This window comes from Ctenopharyngodon idella, chromosome 10 (assembly GCF_019924925.1).
Source record: "Ctenopharyngodon idella isolate HZGC_01 chromosome 10, HZGC01, whole genome shotgun sequence".
NCBI classification, from domain to species: Eukaryota; Metazoa; Chordata; class Actinopteri; order Cypriniformes; family Xenocyprididae; genus Ctenopharyngodon; species Ctenopharyngodon idella.
Window position 1 is genome coordinate 49770331 of NC_067229.1, and position 23259 is coordinate 49793589.

At 37.7% G+C, this 23259-nt stretch overlaps 1 protein-coding gene across 1 annotated transcript; it reads left to right on the top strand.

Moving 5' to 3' along the window:
- Nucleotides 1–1304: 1304 nt before the first annotated feature.
- On the top strand, nucleotides 1305–20320 carry LOC127521958 (protein FAM222A). The gene is made up of 3 exons (XM_051911479.1): nucleotides 1305–1732; nucleotides 7511–7634; nucleotides 16529–20320. The coding sequence occupies exons 2-3, from the start codon at nucleotides 7541–7543 to the stop codon at nucleotides 17404–17406; spliced, it is 972 nt and encodes a 323-aa protein (XP_051767439.1). The 5' UTR covers nucleotides 1305–1732; nucleotides 7511–7540; the 3' UTR covers nucleotides 17407–20320.
- The last annotated feature ends 2939 nt before the right edge of the window (nucleotides 20321–23259 follow it).

The following is a 23259-nucleotide window of genomic DNA, read 5'->3' on the forward strand; positions in this document are numbered from 1 at the left end:
TTAGCATGTTGATAACATGTTGCTAGTATCTTGCTAGCATGATTAGCATGTTGTTAACATATTTCTAACATGTTTTAGCATGTTGTTACACATTGCTAACATGCTTAAGCACATTGCCAACATGTTTTAACAAATTGTTTCTAGCATGATTTAGCATTTGTTTAACACGTTGCTAAAACACATTGCTACCATGTTGTTACCATTAATTAACACACTCCTAGAATGTTTTAGCATGTTTGATAGCATGATTAACGTGGTGTTATCACGTTGTTAACATATTGTTAGCATTGTTATAATGTTGCTAACATGAATTACCATGTTTCTAACATGTTTAACCATGTCACTAGCATGTTTTATCACATTACAAATGTGTTTTAGCACGTTGCTAGCATGAATTAGCATGTTGCTAGACTGTTCACACCATGTTGTTAACATGTTGCTTGCATGATTTAGCACATTACTTACATATTTTAGCACTTTGCTAAGATAAATTAGCATGTTTTAGCACGTTGATAGCATGTTGTCCTAGGATAGCCGTCAAGCTTTGCTAGTGATAGACAGCTTAAGTTCTCTGTAAGTCTTATTGTACAAAAGTTTTGACCCCCTCAATAAAAGTCAAAAGATGTTTGACTGAGAAATTGATCTTGAATGAAAAGCAGTGATTTCACATTGACCTCGGTCATGGAGAAGAGAGGATAAAAAGGGAAATTTATGCAGAATGTGGTAAGACCCGATAAGACCCGGTGCATCACATTATCAGTGAGTCTGCTTTTGCATTTTAAATTCGCTTTTTTTCTCTTGCTAGTTTTTAGTAATTGCGATATCAAAGCCATTCTTCACGGAGATAGTCATTATTTTCCAATCAGACATCAAACGAAGGGAAAAGGGCCATGGAAAATAAAATTAATTTGATGTTCAATCCACATCCTGTTATTTTCAGATGGATGAAACGTACTGAACAGAAAGACTGTTTCACTCTTCATAATTAGTCCTGGATATGAATTTCAAATGATCCCATAATATTAATAAGGGATTCTGAGTTCACTGTAAATCTACATTATGATTCAGTGCAGAATATTTTACTGAGACATTTAATTAAAACTCAGATCTAATAATTTCTCAGTGAATTCAGTTTAGTCACACACACACACACACACACACACACACACTCACACAGAAGTAATAATAAACGCACATGACGCCACGGCCCCTTTAAGATTTTCCGCGAACAGTCTGCTGGACAGAACGCGTCATTCTCCGTCCCGCCCCCTGTCACCACTGATTGGTCCGAACACGCAGCGTCTGTACTTTGATTGGTCGAGGTTCCGTTAGCGGAATGATACAGCGTCGCGTCGCTTGTGTGTGAGATCAGAAGATGAGGACGCTGAGGAGAGTTTCAGCTCGCGCATCATCCGTTATTACACACGAACTGACTTTATAAACGAGAAAACTTTTTTGGTAATTCAGTTACTGATTAATAACCGCGATCAAAGATCATTTGGAGTTGATTTTCAACCGATGGTTTGTGTTTATCGGCTCACGGATGGATTGTGTCGCTGAGGAACCGTGAAGCAGGTGCATCTCCATCATAACATGAACTTCAGTCGCTGGAGCTGCTGGAGGGATTCACGGGGATTTAAGCTGCTGCCTGATGGATTCATGATCTCATCAAACACCTGCTGGAATATCGCATGGATTCTGCTGGGATCAGATGGTTTTAAAGCAGTTCATGGTAAATATGATTCTGTTCTCTCTGTCAGGCTGGTTGTGATGGACAGTGTTGAGTTTCAGCACATTCTACAGCTTTCTGGTGACCTGTGTGTGTGTGTGTGTGTGTGTGTGTGTGTGTGTGTGTGTGTGTGTGTCGCTTTGATGTCTGTTATTGGCCTTTCAGAGGAGCAGGAGGTCATAGAAGCCACATAAAGCAAAATCATGCTTAATTATGACACACTAAATCATTGGAATAACATAAAACGTCTAAGTTATGATCTAATAGGTTAATATAATTTCATAATTATGAGTTTATATAGTCAAAATTGAGGTAAAACGTTTCTATGTCATAATTATGATTTACAAAAACATGATTTATTTTTTCTGATGTGGTGGTAATGGGCTTCCAAGGGATGCTATAACACACACACACACACACACACACACACACACACACACACACACACACACACTCTCTCTCTCTCTCTCTCACACTCTCTCTCTCTCTCTCTCACACACATTCTCACACACATTCACACACACACACACACACACACACACACACTGGAGACAAATAAAGCAGGCTGTTGGTCATTTCTGGGCATCAGTGAAGACTTCTGATGTGCCGAAGGGTCATGAAGTCTGTCTGGGTTTGCTCTGTGATTGATTAGGCACTTATTTATTTACTCCCTCCAGGCTTGCTTTAGACGGATGTGTCTGTCAGGCTGATTAATCCGCTGATATCTGGTCAGTTTGAGGTTATCTGTTTGGCTGACTGATTAACAGAAGTGTCCAAAACGGTTTTTGCAATGGATGATAAACATTTAAGTTTGAAGATGACATTAGGCCTATATAAAATTTGTTTAAAAGTGTCTAAACTTGAGTAACCATCATGTAAAAAACAAGTGTGCAATTTCAGCATTTTTGTGCATATACATGTACAAGCCTCTGGTGAAGTTTCAGCTCAAAATCCCCCACAGATCATTTATTATAGCTTGTCAAATTTGCCCCTATTTGGGTGTGAGCAAAAACACACCGTTTTTGTGTGTGTCCCTTTAAATGCAAATGAGCTGCTGCTCCCGCCCCCTTTCCAGAAGAGGGCGGAGCTTTAACAGCTCAACAACAACAAAGCTGGAGAATCTCACGCAGCCAAAATGAGGATTGTCAGTAACGGTGTTCAGCCTTACATTGTTCAAACCGGAGTCGACACTGATGGAGAGACTCAGGAAGAAGTTACAACTTTTAGACGTTTCTGAATGGTTAGTGGATAAATTTATGTAGTTGCTGTGGAGTTGATTCAACTCATCCACTAGCATGTGTCGTCATGTTAATCTTTTGTGTTGAATTGACCCTCGTTTGTGAAGCAGTCCGGCGTAAAATGACGGCATGACAACAACACTCGACTACAACAACTCTTCCTCTTCTCTAAAGCAGCCCAACATGGCCCCGCCCCCTTTGTTGTGTGTTCTCGGGGGCGGGGTTTATGTAAATTTTAGGGTTAGTGATGTCACCAACCCAGGAAGAAGCTCGTTGTAGTCCCTACCAGCCGTTTGTTGTAGTTCTATAAAATGCAATTTCTGTAAAAGAAAATACAACAAATACATCAACAGAAATCATAATTATTCCAAACGTTTGATCATTAGTGTGTGTGTGTGTGTGTGATAATCGATCAAGCAGATTTGGTTATCAGCTGATTTAGTTTCTCCCAAGAAAATAAAAACACCCGTATCTTTCTGCCAGCCGCTTCAGTTCTGGTCCTGTTCCTCCACTCGTCTGAGGTGACTTTAGTTTGGGAGCGATTGGCCGGTCGGTTGCCCGGATCCACTTACAGAGATGATGTCAATCTCATGGTTGCTTAGCAATTTTCTCTCCGCATCCACGGTAATCACCTTTTATCTGCTGAGGATGTCGCATGTAATTATAGGCTGGCTGCCATCCTCTGAAATCTGCCTAATTGGCCGTTTTATTTTTATAGGATAAAGATACTGGGTCAAAGGGGACGGGGGTTTGAGGAGAGGGTATTAGAGGTGAAGAGGGAGTCATTTAAAGAGGACTCAAAGTCTTGATTGTGTTTTTTTGCTCTACTAGAACAGGTTTTCCTGCTTGAATGTTGATTATTTTCCTCATATTCTCCATTGTTCAGCTCCTCTCTTCCCAGTCTGTCAGTAACGCTCTGTTTAGTTCCTGTCTCTATGAAGCCCCTCCTTCTGAAACGCACAGTGTGCTCTGATTGGTCGGCTGGAGCAGTGTGTTGTGATTGGTGTTTGGGAAATGTCCCGCCCCTTACCATAACCGCCAGTTTCAACACACTACTAACTAACTCAACCAGGCCCCGCCCCTTTATTCTGCATATGAATTATTTAAATGAGGAATATTGTGAAGAAAACTCAAGATGGAGGCGTTTCAGAGAGTTCAGAAACACTGATATAGAGAAGAACTCCCGCTGGAGGGACTTTTTCATGCTCAAACAGCAACATTATACACTAAGGAAAGATGGGGAAAAAAAGCATAAAAGCTCCTGTTTAAGATTGCTAAGTGATTTCTTTTTTCCAAAAGAAACGAGCAGGTCGATCTCAGCGCAGCAGCGTTCTCTCGGGTGTCGATGGGCCGCAGGTGGAGGTCATTTCGGATTAGCGCTCGCAGAGGAAAGTCCATTTTCTCCCGGAACACTTCAGTTCCTCTGTGGCCTCCTGCGCCGAGGCGTCATTATGAAGCTCTGCCGCGTGTGAATACCCTGCAGGAAGCATTTGGCCGATCTTTTCATGCGCTCCCTGTTTTATTAACATTTTTAATGACTTGAAGGATTCGGTGACCCTTAACAGCATAATGAATCGGCCCGCGAGCCTCTGGGGTGAGGAAGGAGGAGGAGCAGTGGAGAGTGGCGGAAACACTTTGTTAGATGAAATGTTGCTAGTTAGAGTTTCTACATGAAACTTTTGTGTGTCAAATCTGCCAATCGGGTCAGGAAAAATTAATTTAATTCAACAAGAAAAACAAGATTATTTTTCTGACCTCATTTGCAGATATTTGTTCTTGTTTTATGCACAAACTCACTTCATCTTGATACATTTTTTTTCAGGAAACAAGACTCAATATCTGAAAAAATTCCAGTCCGGATTCAGACTCCATCATAGCACAGAAACTGCGCTCGTTAAAATTTCAAATGACTTACTTTTAGATTCTGACCAAGGCTGTATCTCAATACTAGTGCTACTTGATTTTAGTGTCGCGTTCGACACCATAGATCATAAAATACTCTTAGATCGACTACTAAATTACACTGGTATTCAGGGACAGGCATTAGATCGTACCTATTGGACCATTATCATTTTGTCTAATTAAACGGGGAAAAATCTAAGATATCGTCAGTATATTATGGAGTGCCTCAAGGCTCTGTGTTAGGCCCTCTGCTATTTTCAATATACATGCAGCCACTTGCAATTAGTTTCCGCTGTTATGCCAATGATACTCAGTTATATCATGCATATATCAGTTATATATATTTATATCATGCATATATCAGCATACTCATATAGAGCACTAATTATGAGACTGTATAGATAAAGCTGCAGTCGCTCTATAATCCATCAGAGCTGCACAGGCAACATTTCCATGTAAAGAGGGCCACGAATCCCTTTTGTAAATGTTGGGATGTAAATGAGCGCATGTTTCCCGGCTTTGGTGAGATGTGCTTGAACAGTTTCAGAGGTTATTTAGCAGCTCGGCTCAAAAGAAACATCTTTGTCTTCTCTGCTGCGCTCTGATACCAATTATGCTAAGCATTAGAAAATTTAAACAGGACCGTCTCTTATCGGCTAATCCTGGAGTAATAGATTCCATTAAAAATGCATGAGGAGCTTTACGGATGAATCCGCCGATGTTGCATGTCAAACTCTCTCTCTCTCCGGCGGCCCCAGCTGGGGAAACGGCCCCGTTATCTTCTCATTATTCTGATAGGATCCCGTTTCCACAGAGAGGCGGTCTGTTTCTCTCTCACTGCCGTCACTCATCCTCCAGGAGCCGATCTGTACAAATCCTCCAAACCAGATTCACTCTCCAAACCTTCAACCTGAGTACAAGAATTGTTGAAAATTAAGATGTAAAGGGTCCCAATAAAGCCCCGTTCCCTGTTTGTCATGTGACTTCATCTCTTCAAACGCCCGGCACTTCTCAGCTCTGTTCTGATGATGGCGCGTACAATTAAACGGATTGGGTTTAAGGGGGGGAGTTAAAGGGAGGAAAAATGGTAGAATAGAGGGACAATTTGTCTGCCAATGCGGCCTTATCAGAAATCCTTGATCGGCGTCGGTGTGCGGGAGCGTTATCTCCGCGCCGGGCCTCATTGTGCCTGATAATATGCTTATCGTTGGTGCCGATGTCACAGCAAAGAGCCAAGGATTTACCGTCCTTGCCAGTCAAAGTTTGACGTCCCTCTGACGGCTCAAAGACAACCAGATCCGCTGCGTTTCTGCAGATGCTTCAGCTTTCAGTATGATTAACAACCAGCCAGTGTACACTAGCACTCAAAAATACAGTAAAAATAGTGAAATATTATTACAATTCAAAATATCGGTTTAAGATTTTAAGATTAAGATTGTTTTTTTTCTTCATTTGATTTTAGAAGATTATGGAAGCTTGTTTCCGCCACTAATTTAAAAAAAAAAAAAAAAAAAAGGTAATTGCGAATTTTATCTCACAATTCTGACTTTTTCTCACAATTGCGAGTTATAAAGTCAGAATTGTGAAAAAACGTCCCTAAAAGTTGGACATTATAACATGCAATTCTGACTTTATATCTCGCAATTCTGACTTTAGATCTCGTAATTCTGACTTTAGATCTCGCAATTACAAGAAAAAAAGTCAGAATTGTGAGATAAAAAAAATCGCAATTACGTTTTTTATTTTTTATTCCATGGCAGAAACAAGCTTACATAGAAGATTGATTAAATTGTTAAAGTTGTATGAATTCAGTTGATTTTTTTTTTTTTTTTTTTAATGATTAAAGTTATTTTAATGATTAAAGTTTATTTAACCCATTAAAACAAGAGCAGAAAAATTCAAATGAAAACACAGAAGTTGGGGAAAATATAAACAGATTTCATATAACTCGGGCGCTTCACTTGATTCTGAAGTTCTGCAGCTTTAGTGTGAGCAGATGATCTTTAACCCTGTTCTGAAGTGTTTTCTGCAGCATGTAGACGGATGAACGAACGCTGAATGTACTCCAGGCTGAAAGTGGTTGCCGTCCCTTATAAGTCGTCTCTCTTATTCACTTTCTCCTTTGAATCTAGAGTTCTCGTGTCTTTAATGCGTCTGTAGCCCTGAGCGGCAGCAGTGTAATGGACGGTGCTTTTACGCTTGTTAATAAAACTACACCGGCTTTTCCCAGGAGAACCTGATTTTTTTTTTTTCTCTCCACACAAACCTGAATCTTCTCTTGACAAATGTGCCATAATGGAGGCCTTGTGAAAGCGCTGCTTTTAGCCGTCGGGTCGCTGGTTTTGAAGAAAAGCTTCCTGTGACGCGAGGATGAAGGTCTGCTGATGTTTCTCCAGGCGGTTCCTTTCATCTCTGCTGCTGTAGGTGATCGTGTTCATACAGATCTCTTCTGAACTCACTCCGTGTGCTGCCCTCTGGAAATGAGAGCAATAAGCAGATAAATCAAAGAGGCTTCCAGAAACAGACGATGCAGTTATGAGCACTATCTGAATCTAATGCTTCTCTTTGCTGTTTCAGAAACATCTCCACATGTGGCGCAGTGTCTGATCGACTCATTTAAACTGTTTGTTTCTTGTTGCAGATCTCTGACCTGTAGAGCTCAAACGGCACCATGCTGGCGTGTCTGCAGAGACAGAACCAACCGGCCCGACACCAACAGCTGACGTGTGCCGCACAGATCCTGGACGCGCCACTCAATCACAAGAGTAAGTCTGGCAGGGCCGGATAGTCCTGTGTGGAAGAACATTTCTACCACTGAATGAAAAAAATCATGCTTTTGTAAATCATAATAATGACATTAAAAAGTGGAAATTACAACATTAAAGCATCAAAATTATGACATTAATAAAGTCAAAATTGTGATGTTAAAAGTCAAAATTACGACCTAAAAAATTTGAATTTACGACATAAAAAAAGAAAATTGCGACTTTCATGAAAAGTTGAAATTACGACATTAAAAAGTCGACAATAAAAAGTTGATGTTGAAAAGTCAAAATTACGACGTTGAAAAGTCGAAATTACAGTGTTGAAAAAAGTCAAAATTGCAACATTAAAATGTCAAAATTGCAAAGTAAAACGTCAAAAAGGTAAAAATTGTGACATTAAAACGTTGCAATTATGATGTAAAAAGTCGAAATTACGCAGTTGAAAAAATATCTAAATTATGATGTTAATAAAAATGTCAAAATTGCAACGTTGAAAAGTCGAAATTACGATATAAAAAATCTAAAATATGACATTGAAAAAAGTAAAAATTGTGATGTTAAAACGTCAAAATTACGACATTAAAGTCAAAATTATGATGTTGAAAAAAGTAAAAATTGCAATGTTAAAAAGTAAAAATCGCAATGTAAAATGTCAAAATTGCGACATTAAAACGTCAAAATTACGGTGTAAAAAAAATTACGATGTTGAAAATGATGACATACTAAATCAAAATGATGATATTAAAATGTCAAAATTATGACATTAAAAAGTTGAAATTTTGAAATGATGATTTACCAAAGCATGATTTTTATTCTTATGTGGCAAAAATGTGCTTTCATACTTAAACTGACCAGTCGTTCCTTAGCAACTGTTGCTATCCAGCATTTTATCAGGTATCATTTTCTTTTGATGGTCCAACTGTAAGTAACTTCACAACTGCACGTCAGCGAGCAGTCAGTGGAGTGTTAGACTGTTAGGGTCAGTGGAATGAGTTATTACGGTCAGTGACGTCTGTTGGGCTGACTGACCATGAGGAAGAGAGATGGAGCAAAAATACTGTAAGATAAAAGAAATGAGGAAAGGAAATAGACTTGAAAGAAAACCAAAGGCATAAAAGGGCAGACGCTGAAAGTGAGTGAGATTAAAAAGCTTTATTGGAGGAGGAAGAGAGAAGAGCTGTGAATTGAATTTTCACTGGTAACCTTTGATTTTCATGGCGTAACCTGATAGAGCGACTCATAGATGAGTTTCATCCGTTCAGAGCGAGAGAGAGGAGGATACGCTTTTGTTCGGCTCTTCTCAAACTCTCTGTCCGTCTGTAAACTCCAGGACTTTCAGATGAACTCGGGTTAACCAGCGGCTGACGGCATTCAGTCCTTCAGATCGTCTCTTATCAAACGCCTCCGTCGCGTGACTTTAATTGAATCGGTGAGCGTGACGCGGGTTCATGTCGCCTCCGTCCGAGGACAGATCCAGACCTGTAGATATTAATTCACATATTCATATCCAGGATTTTACATTAATAGTCGGAGAACACAGTTGGATCGGCTCTTTTGCTTCAAAATGGGATTGATTTTAGATGTAATTTAATAAGATGAAATCAATAAAGTCTGCTTTGAGTTTATAATCTAAATTTAATTCAGTTTCGCCATTTTTCTTCTTTACTTATTAGATGATTTTATCCAAAGAAACTTAGAAATGATGGAGGGCCAAATTACTCAAACTTACTGCTGAAATATTTAAATAAATTATTACATACATTATTAAATTAATAAAATATAAAAATGATTCAATTAATCAAACAAACGAATTAATAAATGTACCTTTTTATTTTAATTTTGTCATTATATTTTTTCACTGCTTGTTTTCACGGTTAAGCTTGTGATGGACCGTCTGATTCTTTTCTGTGAACTGATTCTTTTGGACACTTCGTTTCAATGAATCGATTCACCAGTTTGTTTATGTAATCACGCAATTCTATTATTAAAGAACCCAATAATGACATGAAACACGGATGTTTTACACGTCTAAAGCGTATAAAGTGAATAAACTAGTGTTAATCAACTCACGCCGTAACCCTGAAAATGAAATGACACCAGCTTGTGCTTAAATGAAAAAGAAGTCCAAAATATAATGCTAAAAATGAGCGCAAATAAATACTAAAATGAGATATATATATATATATATATATATATATATATAATTATTATTATTATTTTTATTTATTTTTTTATTTATTTTTTTTGTGCTTTTAATAATTAATTGAAAGATTTTTATATTTAATTTAATTAAATATAACATTTAATTTGTATTATAATTCAATTATATATTTAATAACTCATTTAAATAATTCAACATTTATTTAATGATTTAATTTTTAGTAATTTGGCCCTCCATAATTTTGTTTATTTTTTTATTTGTTAATTTGACGCTTTTATCCAAAGTGACTAACAAATGAGGAATTCAAGCAATTTATATATTTGTTTATTTGTTTATTTATTTTTAAGCATTTATTTAAGCATTTTATTTATTTAAGCATTTATTTATGTATTTTAAGCATTTAATCTTTTATTTATTTATTTAAGCATTTACTTACTGATTTTATTTATGCATTTGAAGCTTATAAGCATTATTTATGATTTATTTTTAAGCATTTATTTAAGCATTTTATTTATTCATTTTAAGCATTTATTTATTGATTTATTTATGCATTTTAAGCATCTAAGTATTATTTATTATTTATTTATTTATTTTTAATCATTTATTATGGACTTAACTCAGTACTAATCTGTTGTAGATATTGACCTGGATCTGTGGTGTAATGATCGTTACTGTCCGCACACATCTGAGGGTTCGTTAGGCTCGTCTCTGTCTTTAATATTGCGTTGTTTATTTCACACTTGTGCTTTCATCGCTCTGTTGAACTGCTGAACGGTGTTTTACATTAAAAACTGTGATGATCCTGGAGTCAGTTTGATCTCATGATGATTTGTGTGCAGAAGTGTGAGCGTTATAACCAGCTCTTCTGCTCGAGTTCAGACCTCATTGTGTTGTATGAAATATTAATTTGGAGGGAGAGGAGCGTTTGTCTGCTAAACGCTGGAACAGAAGGACCGTGTGAAGCCTGCGGCGCCGCTGGAGGGGCTTCGTTCGGTCTCGATACGGACTGAACCTTCCTCTGCCTCTCGTTTGATCTCGTGAGGTTCGTCGTCCTGCAGGCGCGTGTCGAAACGCTCCCATCATGCTCATCCATATGTCTGCCTCAGCAATATCTCATCTTCACCTGGAGCGCTTCAGTGTGTGTGTGTGTGTGTGTGTGTGTGTGTGTGTGTGTGTGTATAGTTTCAGCTCATCTGAAGGGACTTTGATCAGAGATTCTACAGACCGTTCGCCCGGAGTACAGCTGTCGTATCCGTCCATGCCAGTAAATCAGGATCATTTTAATTCAGAAAACGTAGTTTAATTCAAAAACAAATCACTCTTTTCAGCTGTTGATGAAAAAGTCAAGAAGAATCACTCTCTCTATTAGTTTGAATCACTCAAATCACTGAATCATTTAGGTTTTCACTGAATCGCTCATTGAACTCAAAGGTTTGCAGATATTAATTTAAATATTCATATCCATTATTTTACATTAATAGTCAGAGAACTCTGTGTCTGAACTTTTGGTTCAAAATGGGATTGATTTAAAAAATAAAAAAGTCACTTTACAGCAGTGTATGAAAGATAGAATCATAATAAGATCGGCTTTGTTTATAAGTTTATAATGTATATGCAATGCAGTTTTTCTTCTTCAGCATCTCTTTTTGAGCCTCAGATTGCTGAAATATAAAAGGAATAATCTGTGTTAATGTTAAATGACATGCTGTAGATTACTAACTAAATAACCATTTATTTATTTGATGCATGCATTTATTTGTTTCGGCATGCATTTATGTGTGCATTTATTTATTGATTGATTTATTTATGGATTTATTTATTTATTTATGCATATATTTATGTATGCATTTATTTATTTATGCATTTATTCATTTATTTATTCATGGATTTGTTTATTTTATTTATACATTTATTTATGCATCTGTTTACTTATTCATCTATGCATTTTTGCATGCATTTATTTCTGTTATTGTGTTGTTTTGGGTCGCTCATTGTCATTATTCACTCACACTCGTGTCGTTTCAAACCTGTAAGACTTGCTTTTTTCATTTTAACACAAAAGATATTCTGAAAAATGTTCATTGTCCATATAGTGAAACTCAATAGGTTCCAGTGTTCTTTGGTTCCAAATTCTGTATAATCTCTTCTGTTCCAAAAAAAGAAAGATTAGAAAGTCATACAGGTTCGTGACGTGACCCTTTACCCTTATGCAATGCAAGTGTCTGTCAAACTGTAAAGCAGTAAAAGTGCAGGTGTAGATGAGATGAACGTTCCTCGCTGGAGGCTTTAGTGTTTCCCTCACGGCTCACGGTCACACGTGAAGTGACGGGATCTGCTCGAGACTCTCCAGGGCCTGATGAATGAGCTCCAACCCTGAAGATTATTCAGTTCCTGGAGTGACTGAAAGAACGAGAGAAAGAGACGGACCAGATGAATGGATCAGAGGAGATTCACATCTGCATTGATTCATCTCTGAGATTCATGTGGCTTTGTATTAATGTGTGTTAATATTAATAATGCGAGAGATGTCTGAAGATGATGAGGTTTGTCTGTTGTGCAGGTCTAGGAACAGCTTTAATGGAATACATAACTAGATCTGTCATTATTTCCTCGCTCTGAACCCATACGCTGGGGGACACTTGGACTTGATGAAAATGCATGAAATATATTCCAAGATGAGTAAATGATGACAGAAATCCAATTTTTAGCTGAACTATGTTTTCTCTTAGTTAGAGCGTTTATTAAAATTTTCTGGCCTGTCGCGGGACACTTTATGTAAACTCTCGTTTAGTTCGTGTTTCAGAGGTGCATTTTCTAAGTAAATGTGGAAGGTTTGTGCATCGAATGTCATGGAGCCGCGGGCGTTTGTCCCTCCGTTAATCACTGATTAACAGACGCTGAGATCTGCTCTCTGATAGCTGTGACCGCGGGGAGCAGATTAGACGGCTTACGGCGACTGAAAGCGTTGTGTGTTTGTGAGGAGATGAAGAGCGTCCAGAGGTCACGCTGAAAGATCTCCACCATCTGTTAGTCTCCTTCCTCACAGTCCTTCCCTCGCGTGAAGCAACGAATGAGTCCGTCTGTCAAAACAGCCTTTTTTTCTGTATGAATATTAGCGGTTTGTTCTTGTTTCTGGCCTACTTTAAGTTCAGTCCGTATCAGATCGTGTGTGCAGTTAATTAGCTGCGTGTTAATTGAGATTTCTCATGTAATGGGAGTCACTGGTTGAACGACTAAACACCTCACATTCTCAAGCTACTTCAGCTGAGGAACATCAGATGGACGCTTACTTAATTGTGCTTCTTGATTGCTGTATATTTATAGCTGAAGGGCTGGTGTGCTCTTAGTGGATAATTACTGAAGGTCAGCATGCTAATTACCTCTGTTCATAACCAACTAAAGCTTAGAGTATTTTAGGGCAAATTCAGAGCTGTAGCTTGTTTGCTTTCTTCTGAAACAAGGACTTGCATTTTCTTCTTGTTTTGGTTCACTTGCACAGGGAAAATGAAACGCTGATTCATCCAGTAATGAAACAAATTAAGTGTTTATGAGTGAGTCATTGAATCATTCATTCAAGAGATTCATTCAAAAAACGTTGATTCATTCAGTAATGAAACAAGTGAAGTCTTTATGAGTGAGTCATTGAATCATTCATTCAAGAGATTTGTTCAAAACGCTGATTCATCCAGTAATGAAACAAGTGAAGTGTTTATGAGTGAGTCATTGAATCATTCACTCAACCAGATTTTTAAAAAATAATTCATTGAGATTAAACATTTTAAATAGAAATTTCATCAGAATCTCTAGTAAATTACATGTTATTTTGTTCAGTTGTCAGTTCAGAATCGTGCAGCTCTAATTCGTAGCGTAGAGGAGTTATATGTACTCTTAAGGTACTACTTCAGAGGTAAATACAGTAAAGATGTCCCGTTGATGGTACTGCTCCAATGACAAGCTGTTTTGCACTTTTTCTGAGAATGCACTTCCTGTTTTGCTAGTCACTACATCAACACAGGAAGTCATTTCATGGGTCTGTAATGCTCAATGATCAGTTTGACTGTCTGGTCAATACTAATTGATGAATGTCTACTCTGAGAGCATTAAACTCAAACACATTGAACGCACGTCACTTTTGCCTTAAATTTCATATGTATTGCATTCCACCATCTCGTTTTGATTGATTTTTTTTTTTTTTTTTTTCCTCCCCAATCCATGTGTGTTTCTGGCTCTTCGTTGTGTTCGTGACCCTCTCCACCTCTGTTCTTCCCTTCATTTTAAGCGCTCAGTTTACTTCCTTTATGAGATGGATCTTGTAGATTGAATCATTTTCACAGTTGGAGGCTCATTGTGGGCCTGGAACGAAATGAAGTCCCGAATCAATCCCGAACGGGAACAACGTGAGCTCGGCATCGCGTGACGGACGAGACGCTCAAAATGGCCGTTGGGAATGGATTGTGTTTGTGTTTCTCTCTTTCTTCCGCAGAGATCTTTCGGTTGTCCGCCGCCGAGTGATTTTGATTGACGGTGGTGTAATCTGCCTTAATTTCAGCACTTTTCCTTTCATGTCAGAAATTCCATAAAGGTGTCATTCCGGCCATATTTTCTGCCAGTAGATTTACTGGAGCACCTTCCCTGTGTTGTGTGGAGCTAAACAGCCATGAAATTGCTTGAATAATGTGTTTAAATCCAATCTCACTTTCCCGTACACTGCCGGCTGAAGGTCCCGGTTTCATTTGAAAGCCACAGCATTTGTAGACATCTCAGATGCGCTCGAGCTGCACGTTAACAAACACATTCACAACGTACTGTATATAAAGCTGTGTTTCCACTTTATAGCAGCGTTAATTTTGCAACTAGTCGCGGCATCCCAGCCGTATCCGAGCGGATTGAGTGGATTGCACAGCCAAACGCCATGAAATGAATTCCACTCAAGCCACTGAAACAAAATTAGCTCCTTCTCCATCCCCCTCCTCATCTCTCTTTTTTTTCTCTTGATTTCCCAGGGTAATCCAATTTTGTCCTGAAGAAAGACCAAATTAATTTCATAACGCACTGATCAAACATTGCCTGAGGTGTCTCCCTCCACAAAATGAGTTTTTAGAGAGATGCAGATGTCTGAGGATGAAGGAGAACGACGCAGACGCTCCAATATCCTTCTTTTTATTGGACGATTTTTCTTGTGTGATGTCTGATCATTTTTACTCATCCTGTATTCATCACTCGGCGCACCTCCGGCGCTCTGTCGGACAGCACCATCCCAAATTGGAAACATCATTGTTTTTCTGCCGAGAGTTTTGCATAAGTGCGAGTTTAGAGGGTGTTTGATTTGAGAAATGCCAGCAAACGCTGAGAATAATGCAGTGTTCAATGATTCATGCTGTAGGGCCGTATGATTTCCACGATGCAGAAAATGCGGACAGAATCACGGAATATAGTCATAAAAACAGAATTTACTGTATAATGCGGAATGTCACAATTTTTGATGAATAAACAAAAAGCAGGTCAGTACACTTAAATCAGATTGCGACATAGACTAGTTAAACCACAAAAAGACTATTTATGAATCCTGCATGTTCTGTGTGAATGAATGGCGCAGACGCGCGGTTTAATTTCTGAAGCACACGTGACATTCGTGGTGTTTCCAGCCTCTGTCGTCTCACTATATGAGGACCTGAATGTATGAACTTCATCTCCAGAGCCGCTCTCAGAGTCTCTTCAGCGTTTTACCTTTTCATTTGAGAAAAACTATCATCATATCAAAACTCAAAGGTCTTCACTGCAACCCGTCAAAATAAAAGTTTGGTTTAACTGGAAGAAACTGTGACAGAAATATATTACTGACGTACAGTAGAATTTCTCAGTGTAATAATACTACTAACACTAATAATTTTTATAATAAATCATTATTAAAAAATTATTTTTTAAGGAATAATCACAATTTTTCAGTCATGTTTTAATTTGAACAGTAAAGCTCTGTTGTGCAGCACTTTGACAAAAAAAAAGTTTGTTTAATGTCATATGATTAAAAGATAAATTAATATCTTATGCCTTCATTTGATTGCCAGAAAAATGAAAATACACAACACAGAATTTCTGAGAAAAACAAAAACAAAACATTTAATAGAAATTAAATAAATAAATAAATAAATGTTGTTGTTTTTTATGAATGCAATTAATTAGACATGTTTTTTTATTATTAAAATTTAATTAAACCATTAAAATGGAATCCAGAAAACTTAAAACAGAAAACTGATTATTTGGTAAAAATAAACGGATTTTGAGAGGGGGAAAAATAAAAAACGCATTTTATAGGACCCTAAAAAATGTAATTTTTGTTCAACTTTTGATAAATTAAGTTTCATGGTTTCAATTAATTAGGCATGCTTTTTGATGACTAAAATTTAATTTAACCATTAAAATGGAGTCCAAAAAAATTAAAACGGAAAAAATGGAATTTGGAAAAAAATAAAACAGAATTTAGGAAAAAATAAAACGTATTTCATAGGGCCCTAAAAAAAAAAAAAAAAAAAGATAAATTGTTGTTAAATTTTACAAGTTTCATGATTTCAATTAATTAGACATGCTTTTTGATTACTGAAATTTAATTTAACCATTCAAATGGAGTCCAAAAAAATTAAAACGGAATCCAGAAAAAAATAAATAAATAAAACGGAATTTGGGATAAAATAAAACGTATTTCATAGGGCCCTAATGCATCTCTGTCTGTCCGCAGGTGAGCCGAACTCCCAGCGTTACCCGTCCGCGGTGGAGCTGGATGCCTATGCCCAGAGGACGGCCGACAGCCCGCTGTCAATCAAGATCTTCCCCTCCAACGTCAGGGTCCCGCAGCACAAACAGATCAGCAGGACCGTCAACGGCCTGGACACCCGGTTCGGCGCCTGCTCGCACCCGTACGCCAGCGGCTACCAGGGTTTGTTGGCGATCGTCAAGACTCCCGCCCGCGTGTTGAAGAGCTCAGATGGCAAACGGACCAAACTGTCCCCGATCCAGATGGCCGTGGCTCCTTACGCTCTGCCAAGCCACAGACACCGGCACAGGCCGTATAGTTTGGGATCTCATGGCGTTCTCCAACAGATGAGCCGGCCGTCCAATGTCCAGTCCAGCCCTTCCTTCACAGCCGCGTCCTGCGCCGAATCCAGTTTCGCGGTCGCTCAGAACGGCCTCGCCTACTCGGGAGCCGTTTTGCCCACTCAAAGCGCAGACGTGGCCGATTCGGGTTCGGATTACTGGCAGCACCGAGGTCTTCTGCACGTCTACGGCCGCTCGCCTGAGGCCTGCTTCAGGTCTCACCCGCTGGACAAGGTCACGTCGTCCCCGTTCTTCGCTCCGGCTTGGAACAGCGTTCTGGCCACACCGGACAGCGACTGCTACAACCCTCAAGAGCTGCCCACGGGACACCCGCACCTCCGGCCTCCGCCGTGTCCGCCCGGGAAGAGCCAGTGCCAGGCGTCGCTCCTCAGCAGCAGCCTGCAGTCTCTGGAGAGCCTCATCAGCGAGATCCATCCGCCCTGCATCAAGGAGTGCATGCTGGGACGAGGTTACGACGCCGGCCCTCAGCTTCTCGACCATCAGCTGCCCGTGTTGAGATAGGACCGGCTGAGATTTAAAGGGTGGCGTTAATCCTTACTGTGTTGTTGGTGAACCTGTTTTAAGCTGGATTTAGGGGCATTGGATCCTTTTCTGTGTTCAGATGAGCTTTTCTAAGGCCTCTTTCACTCATCCTGCATCTGCAGCGGCTCACAATAATGTTACTACCGGAGTATTTCCTATCATACACTACTGTTCAGAAGTCTGGAGAGTCTCTTCTGCTCATCAAGTCTGCGTTTATTTAATCAAAAATACAGTAAAAATAGTGAAATATTTTTATGATTTAAAATATCTGTTTTCTATGTGAATATATAGTAAAGTGTAATTTATTCCTGTGATCAAAGCTGAATTTTCAGCATCATTACTCCAGTCTTCAGTGTCACATGATCCTTCAGAAATCATTCTAATGTGATGATCAGTTATTATTGATTCTGAATTATTATTAATGGTTCTTATTATCAATGTTAAAAATGGGGTTATCATCGTTAATACTAAAACTATTAAAACATTTCTGTTCATTGAAGGATTCAGGAGTCTAAGGAGATGACTCCTGTGAAAATAAGTCAATTACATCAAAAGTTATGAGCATACGAATATTTGATTTCACCACTAGGTGGCGCTGTCTCAAAACTTCTCAGGCTCCTTCAGGGCATGATATTGATGATCCATACCGAGTTTCGTAATGATACGCTAATGCGTTCAAAAATACAGCATTTTGCTACAAAATGCAAAATGGCCGACAAATGGACGATGTGGTAAAACTGGATATCATTCGACAGAATCTAACAAGACCAGTTTTATCATTTTTGCCCAAACTGTTCGGAAGTTATAAGCAAAAATAGCCAATTTTGCTATCTCCAGACCAGTAGGTGGCGCTGTGCCGAAACGCAGCATGTTGCCTCAGGTCATTCTTATGACGACATGTACCAAATTTGGTCAGAATACGCTAAAGGGTTGCGGAGAAATAGCCTTGCGTCCATTTTGGCATGTTCTTTTTCGAATTTGTTTGCGTGTTATTGGAGAACGGTTGGGTTTATTAAAAAGCTGTTGATAACTTTTTGCCAGCATAGTCTGATGATGATCTGATTTGATTTCCATAAAAATTAAAGCAACCATTTAGGAAGAGTTCAGAAAAAGTAGATTATTTGCCGGGGAAATTTTGTTTCTACACCAGACGCAACCGTCGTTGCATCGTATCGCGCCGCAACAGCTAAAAGCTTCAAACGCTGAACGCGACAAACCGACCGTTCAGAAATAGAACGGAATCTGTTGTGTCCAGTGTAGACAGTATCACTGATTATAATGGGTTCTGTTGACACAGTGTTACGGTTCAAAAGTTATTAGCGTAAACATGAGTGAAAGTTTGGACAAGTGGTGGCGCTAGAGAGTTCGATCTAGAGACACCAAATTTGCTGTAGTTAATGTTGGGACAGTCCTCTATCAGTGTGCCAAATTTCATGACTTTCCCACAAGCGGTTCTGTGGGCTGCCAGAGACTCCCCGAGCAGAAGAAGAAGAACGCAAATGGATGCAATAGGTGCCATTTTACTTTCGGTGCTTGACCCCTAATTAAACTAAAATAGCAATAAAAAAAATAATAAAAAAAATGACAAAAGCACATAAAGAAATGACTAAAAAATTAACATGAAAACTAAAAATAAAAAAACTAAAATAATAGTATTTGCTGCTTAATATTTTTGTACATTTATTTTCAGGATTCTCTTCAAAAGAACAGCGTTTGTTTGAAATAGAATCTTTTGTAACTTTATATTGCTACTTTTGATCAATTTAACGTGTCCTTGATGAATAAAAGTATCAATTTCTTTTGGGCGAAAAAAAGTAACTGATGGTGTACGATTAAAAAATGATCACACATTTTAGTATTATTTAAAACTCTTTAGATGATGATAAATGATAATTAACTTCCACAGACTCCAAAATGAAGCTCTAAAGGGCTTCAGTCAGATTTAATAGACCTTGTTTAACCTGCTTCAAACCCCACAGACGTTTGTTGCTGTTTCTTAAAGGCTGTATTAGAGTTCAGTATTTTGTTAATATTTTGACTCTTTCCTGCTGAATTCAGTGCGTTGAAACGGCCTCAGTTCTCAAACTCTGATCCTGTAACCGGTTCCGCAGCAGAAACGTGTGTGACGTGTGAATCAGGCCTGATCTCTCTTCTGAACCGCAGACGATCGCAGACGATCGCAGACGCACAGGCTGCACGAACTGCGTCCTTCACGAAGCTTCTCGATGTGACTCGAACGAATCAGACTAGCTGCCAAAAACAGGAGCGGAGCGATCCGCGTCTGCCGTCGGGTCCGTTTACTTCAGTCGTCGCAGCAGAATCAGTGACTCTTGCTGGACTCATAATAATGACTCTGAATCATAATGATTTCTCTTACACTGATGTGAATCTCTGTAAGAACGGTTCATTTAAAAGGAAATAACTGCGTATTTTTACTCTAATGTTTGTTGCTGCCGATAGAATGACGTTCATATTTAAGATTCTTTTTTAACCGTTCGGTTTCACTCGATCAGAATGTGATCCTGCTCTTCTGCTGATGATGTCATCTGCTGGACCGCGACGAAGCTGTGATGATGGTTTGGGGTCACGACCTCTCCATCAGTACTGTAGTAAGGAAGCTCTCAGTATGTTATATATTTGATTCCTTCTGCTTTATTTATTGATATTTGGATTCAGGTGTTCATGAATAGGTTTTGTCACGTTCACGTCTTTTATTTTGGGAAGTGTAACTCTTGTGTGTGTGTGTGTGTGTGTGTGTGTAAGAGCTCGACGTTTAAAAGTGCAATTATAATGTCGCAGACGAGCCTCTAATGAAGCTTCAGTGATTATTTGCTGTCTGGAATTACTTCACCAATAAGATTGTCTAATAAATATAATTTAGGAATGTTTTGTATTTCTGGTGTGTTTGTGGTTATTTTAGTCACACACGTCTCTCAAGCCTCTGTCAGATGAAACATTACACAGTTACTTTTTTCATAAATCTAAAATATCTGTCTCTACATTATTGTAAACTGCAGCTTTAATTTTAATCTAAAAAGCACAAAAGATGTAAATGCGCTCAGTTCAGTGTCACAGTGAGGATAAGAATGTTAATGCTCTTAAAAATAGGTTTAATTTTCATGATGCATAATATAATTTATTAATATTTATTTTGATTTTGGGCTGATATTTTCTTGATGCAATTTTTTTTCCTCTTATGTGCAAAATTCACTTGATGCAAAATATAATTTATTAATTTCTCTTTTGATTTTAGGTCAAATATTTCCCTGAAAGATTAATACATTAATTAATAAAAAATTAATGAATAAATAAAAAAGGGTACAAATTTATTAATAATTTATTAAATGTATTAATTCATCTTTTGATTTTAGGGTAAAAATGTATTAATTTCCCTAAAAAATTAATTAATAAAAATTAATAAAGAAATAATAAAGGGTAAAAAATTATTAATTTCCCTTTTAATTTTAGGGTAAAATTGTCTTGATGTGACAAATAATTTATTAATTTCTCTTTTGATTTTAGGATAATAATTTATTAATTTCCCTAAAAAAATAATAAATTAATAACAAATTACTTAATACATTTTTACCTTTTATTATTTATTAATTTCCCTGAAAAATTAATACACCAATAAATAAAAAGTTAATAAATAAATAATAAAGGGTAAACATTTATTAATTTCTCTTTTGATTAGGGTAAAAAATTTATTAATTTCCCTAAAAAATTAATACATTAATTAATTACAAAAAAAATAAAAAATAATAAAGGGTAAAAAATTATTAATTTCCCTTTTAATTTTAGGGTAAAATTTTCTTGATGTGACATATAATTTATTAATTTCTCTTTTCATTTTAGGATAATAATTTATTAATTTCCCTAAAAAAAAAAAAAAAAATTAATAACAAATTACTTATAAATAATAAAGGGTAAAAATGTATTAATTTCCCTAAAAAGTTAATACATTAATTAATAAAAATAAATAAATAAATAATAAAGGGTAAAAAATTCTTAATTTCCCTTTTGATTTTAGGGTAAACATTTATTAATTTCCCTAATAAATTAATAAATACGTTTTTTTGAGGCAAAATATAATTTTTTTCTTGATACAAAATATACATTTTTTCCTTTTGATTTGGGTGAAATGTGGCTGTTTGAGACTGTAATCGCTCATATTGTTGTCACACTCTGTTTATTGAGTATCATCACTGAGTGTGTTTGGAGTGTGTGTGTGTGTGTGTGTGTGTGTGTGTGTGTGTGTGTCAGGCATTAGTGAGGGCGTCTCAGTCCGTTATCAGGCTGTAGGGTCACAGAGGTCAGTGAGGTCACCGTGGCTCTATCGGCCCTCCTTTGGCCCCGGGGACCGCAGATAATCAGCTTTCAGTGTGACCCGAGCTCACACACATCTATCAGCTCTGACTCGAGGCCACGAGCCTCACATCAGTCACGCCGAGCGGATTGAACCGTCAGTGTGGAGACGGCGCGTGAACCGCTTTACAGATTCATTCATTAGCGTAACAGGTGTAATTATAGTACTGTGACGTCAGTGTTTCATGCTGGAACGGGACGATGTCTTTATCTGAAATGAGCTTCAGCGGGAGGAGGAGAGCAGTGTTGCTTTCTTCATTCACTTTCACATACAAGTCAATCAAATGCCGGAACAGCAGACGGCTCCGGCCACAGAGTCATATATATGGAGATTTTCTCCTCTTTCCGCCCGGCAGAGCTGGATTTGCTTATGAAATGTTTGTATTTGTCTTAGGCGTGTTGTTTTACAAACTGCCCAGTGTGATACAACACGTCTCGTCTTCGGGTTTTGTCCTCATGCAAATACATTTGAGGAGTTTATTCAGCTTCAGATTCGCTCTAGCTGAAAGAATGCCAATAAAAAGCTAATATTATGATGTTCATCAAGCTTTGATAGGCAGGAGTTATTAGGCCTGATGCAGGAATCAGCTAAACAAACATGCATCATATAGTAATGCTGCGTAAGAAGCCATGAATAAAGTCCTGGATATCAAGAACTAAAAATAATGAATAAAACAAGATACAGAGAATAAGGACAGACCTTATTAAATCCTTGTAAACCTCATGATATTAAAGCAATAAAATGAGCCTTAGCAGCAGATGAGAAGAGCTCCAATGATGAATATCTATAGAAGAGACATCTGAATGGGAAATAATTCAGTTAAAAAAGTTTAAACTCGTTCTCAGTTCAGTTCTCAGCAGAATGAATCATTGCGCACGCGCGCCCTCTGCTGTTCCTGACGGGAATCACTGCATTCATTTAAACAACTTGCACTGAGTAATTACATCCTAACATATAACTCATACATATAAATAATAAATAAAATATATCAGTCTATCTGATGTCAAGGCCAGATAAATTAGTTAAAAATCTAAAGATTTTACAGAAATTCTAATTCTCGTTCAGCTCTTCACATAAACTGAACTCTCTTCATACAAACATTGACGCTTACTGACATCATTTATGTAAATGTCTTCTTCTATAATGATCATGTGACTCAGAAGGTCAGTAGGTGGCGCTCTGACGCCATAAATCACCAGCGAACAAACCTATGCACCTCATTTACATAACACTTTTCTTTATTAATTAGATGTGTAATATAATTCATGATCCACTGTTTTATTTATTTGATCTTATACTTGTCGTCTTTAAAACGTCCATCATTCAGTTAAAGGAAAGGAAATAAAAATGTCAAATAATTATCTAAATATAAAGAAATATTTTTATCCACATGTCATTTTAATATGAGTATCTGCCATCTATTAGTATTTCATTGTAAAGCAGAATATATATATATATATAAACTA

Excerpts from the sequence above, each read along its gene's own strand:
- LOC127521958 (XM_051911479.1), top strand. The coding sequence starts at position 7,541 with ATGCTGGCGTGTCTGCAGAGACAGAACCAACCGGCCCGACACCAACAG. Across the intron at positions 7,635-16,528 it reads CGCGCCACTCAATCACAAGA|GTGAGCCGAACTCCCAGCGT; the intron begins GTAAGTCTGGCA and ends GTCTGTCCGCAG.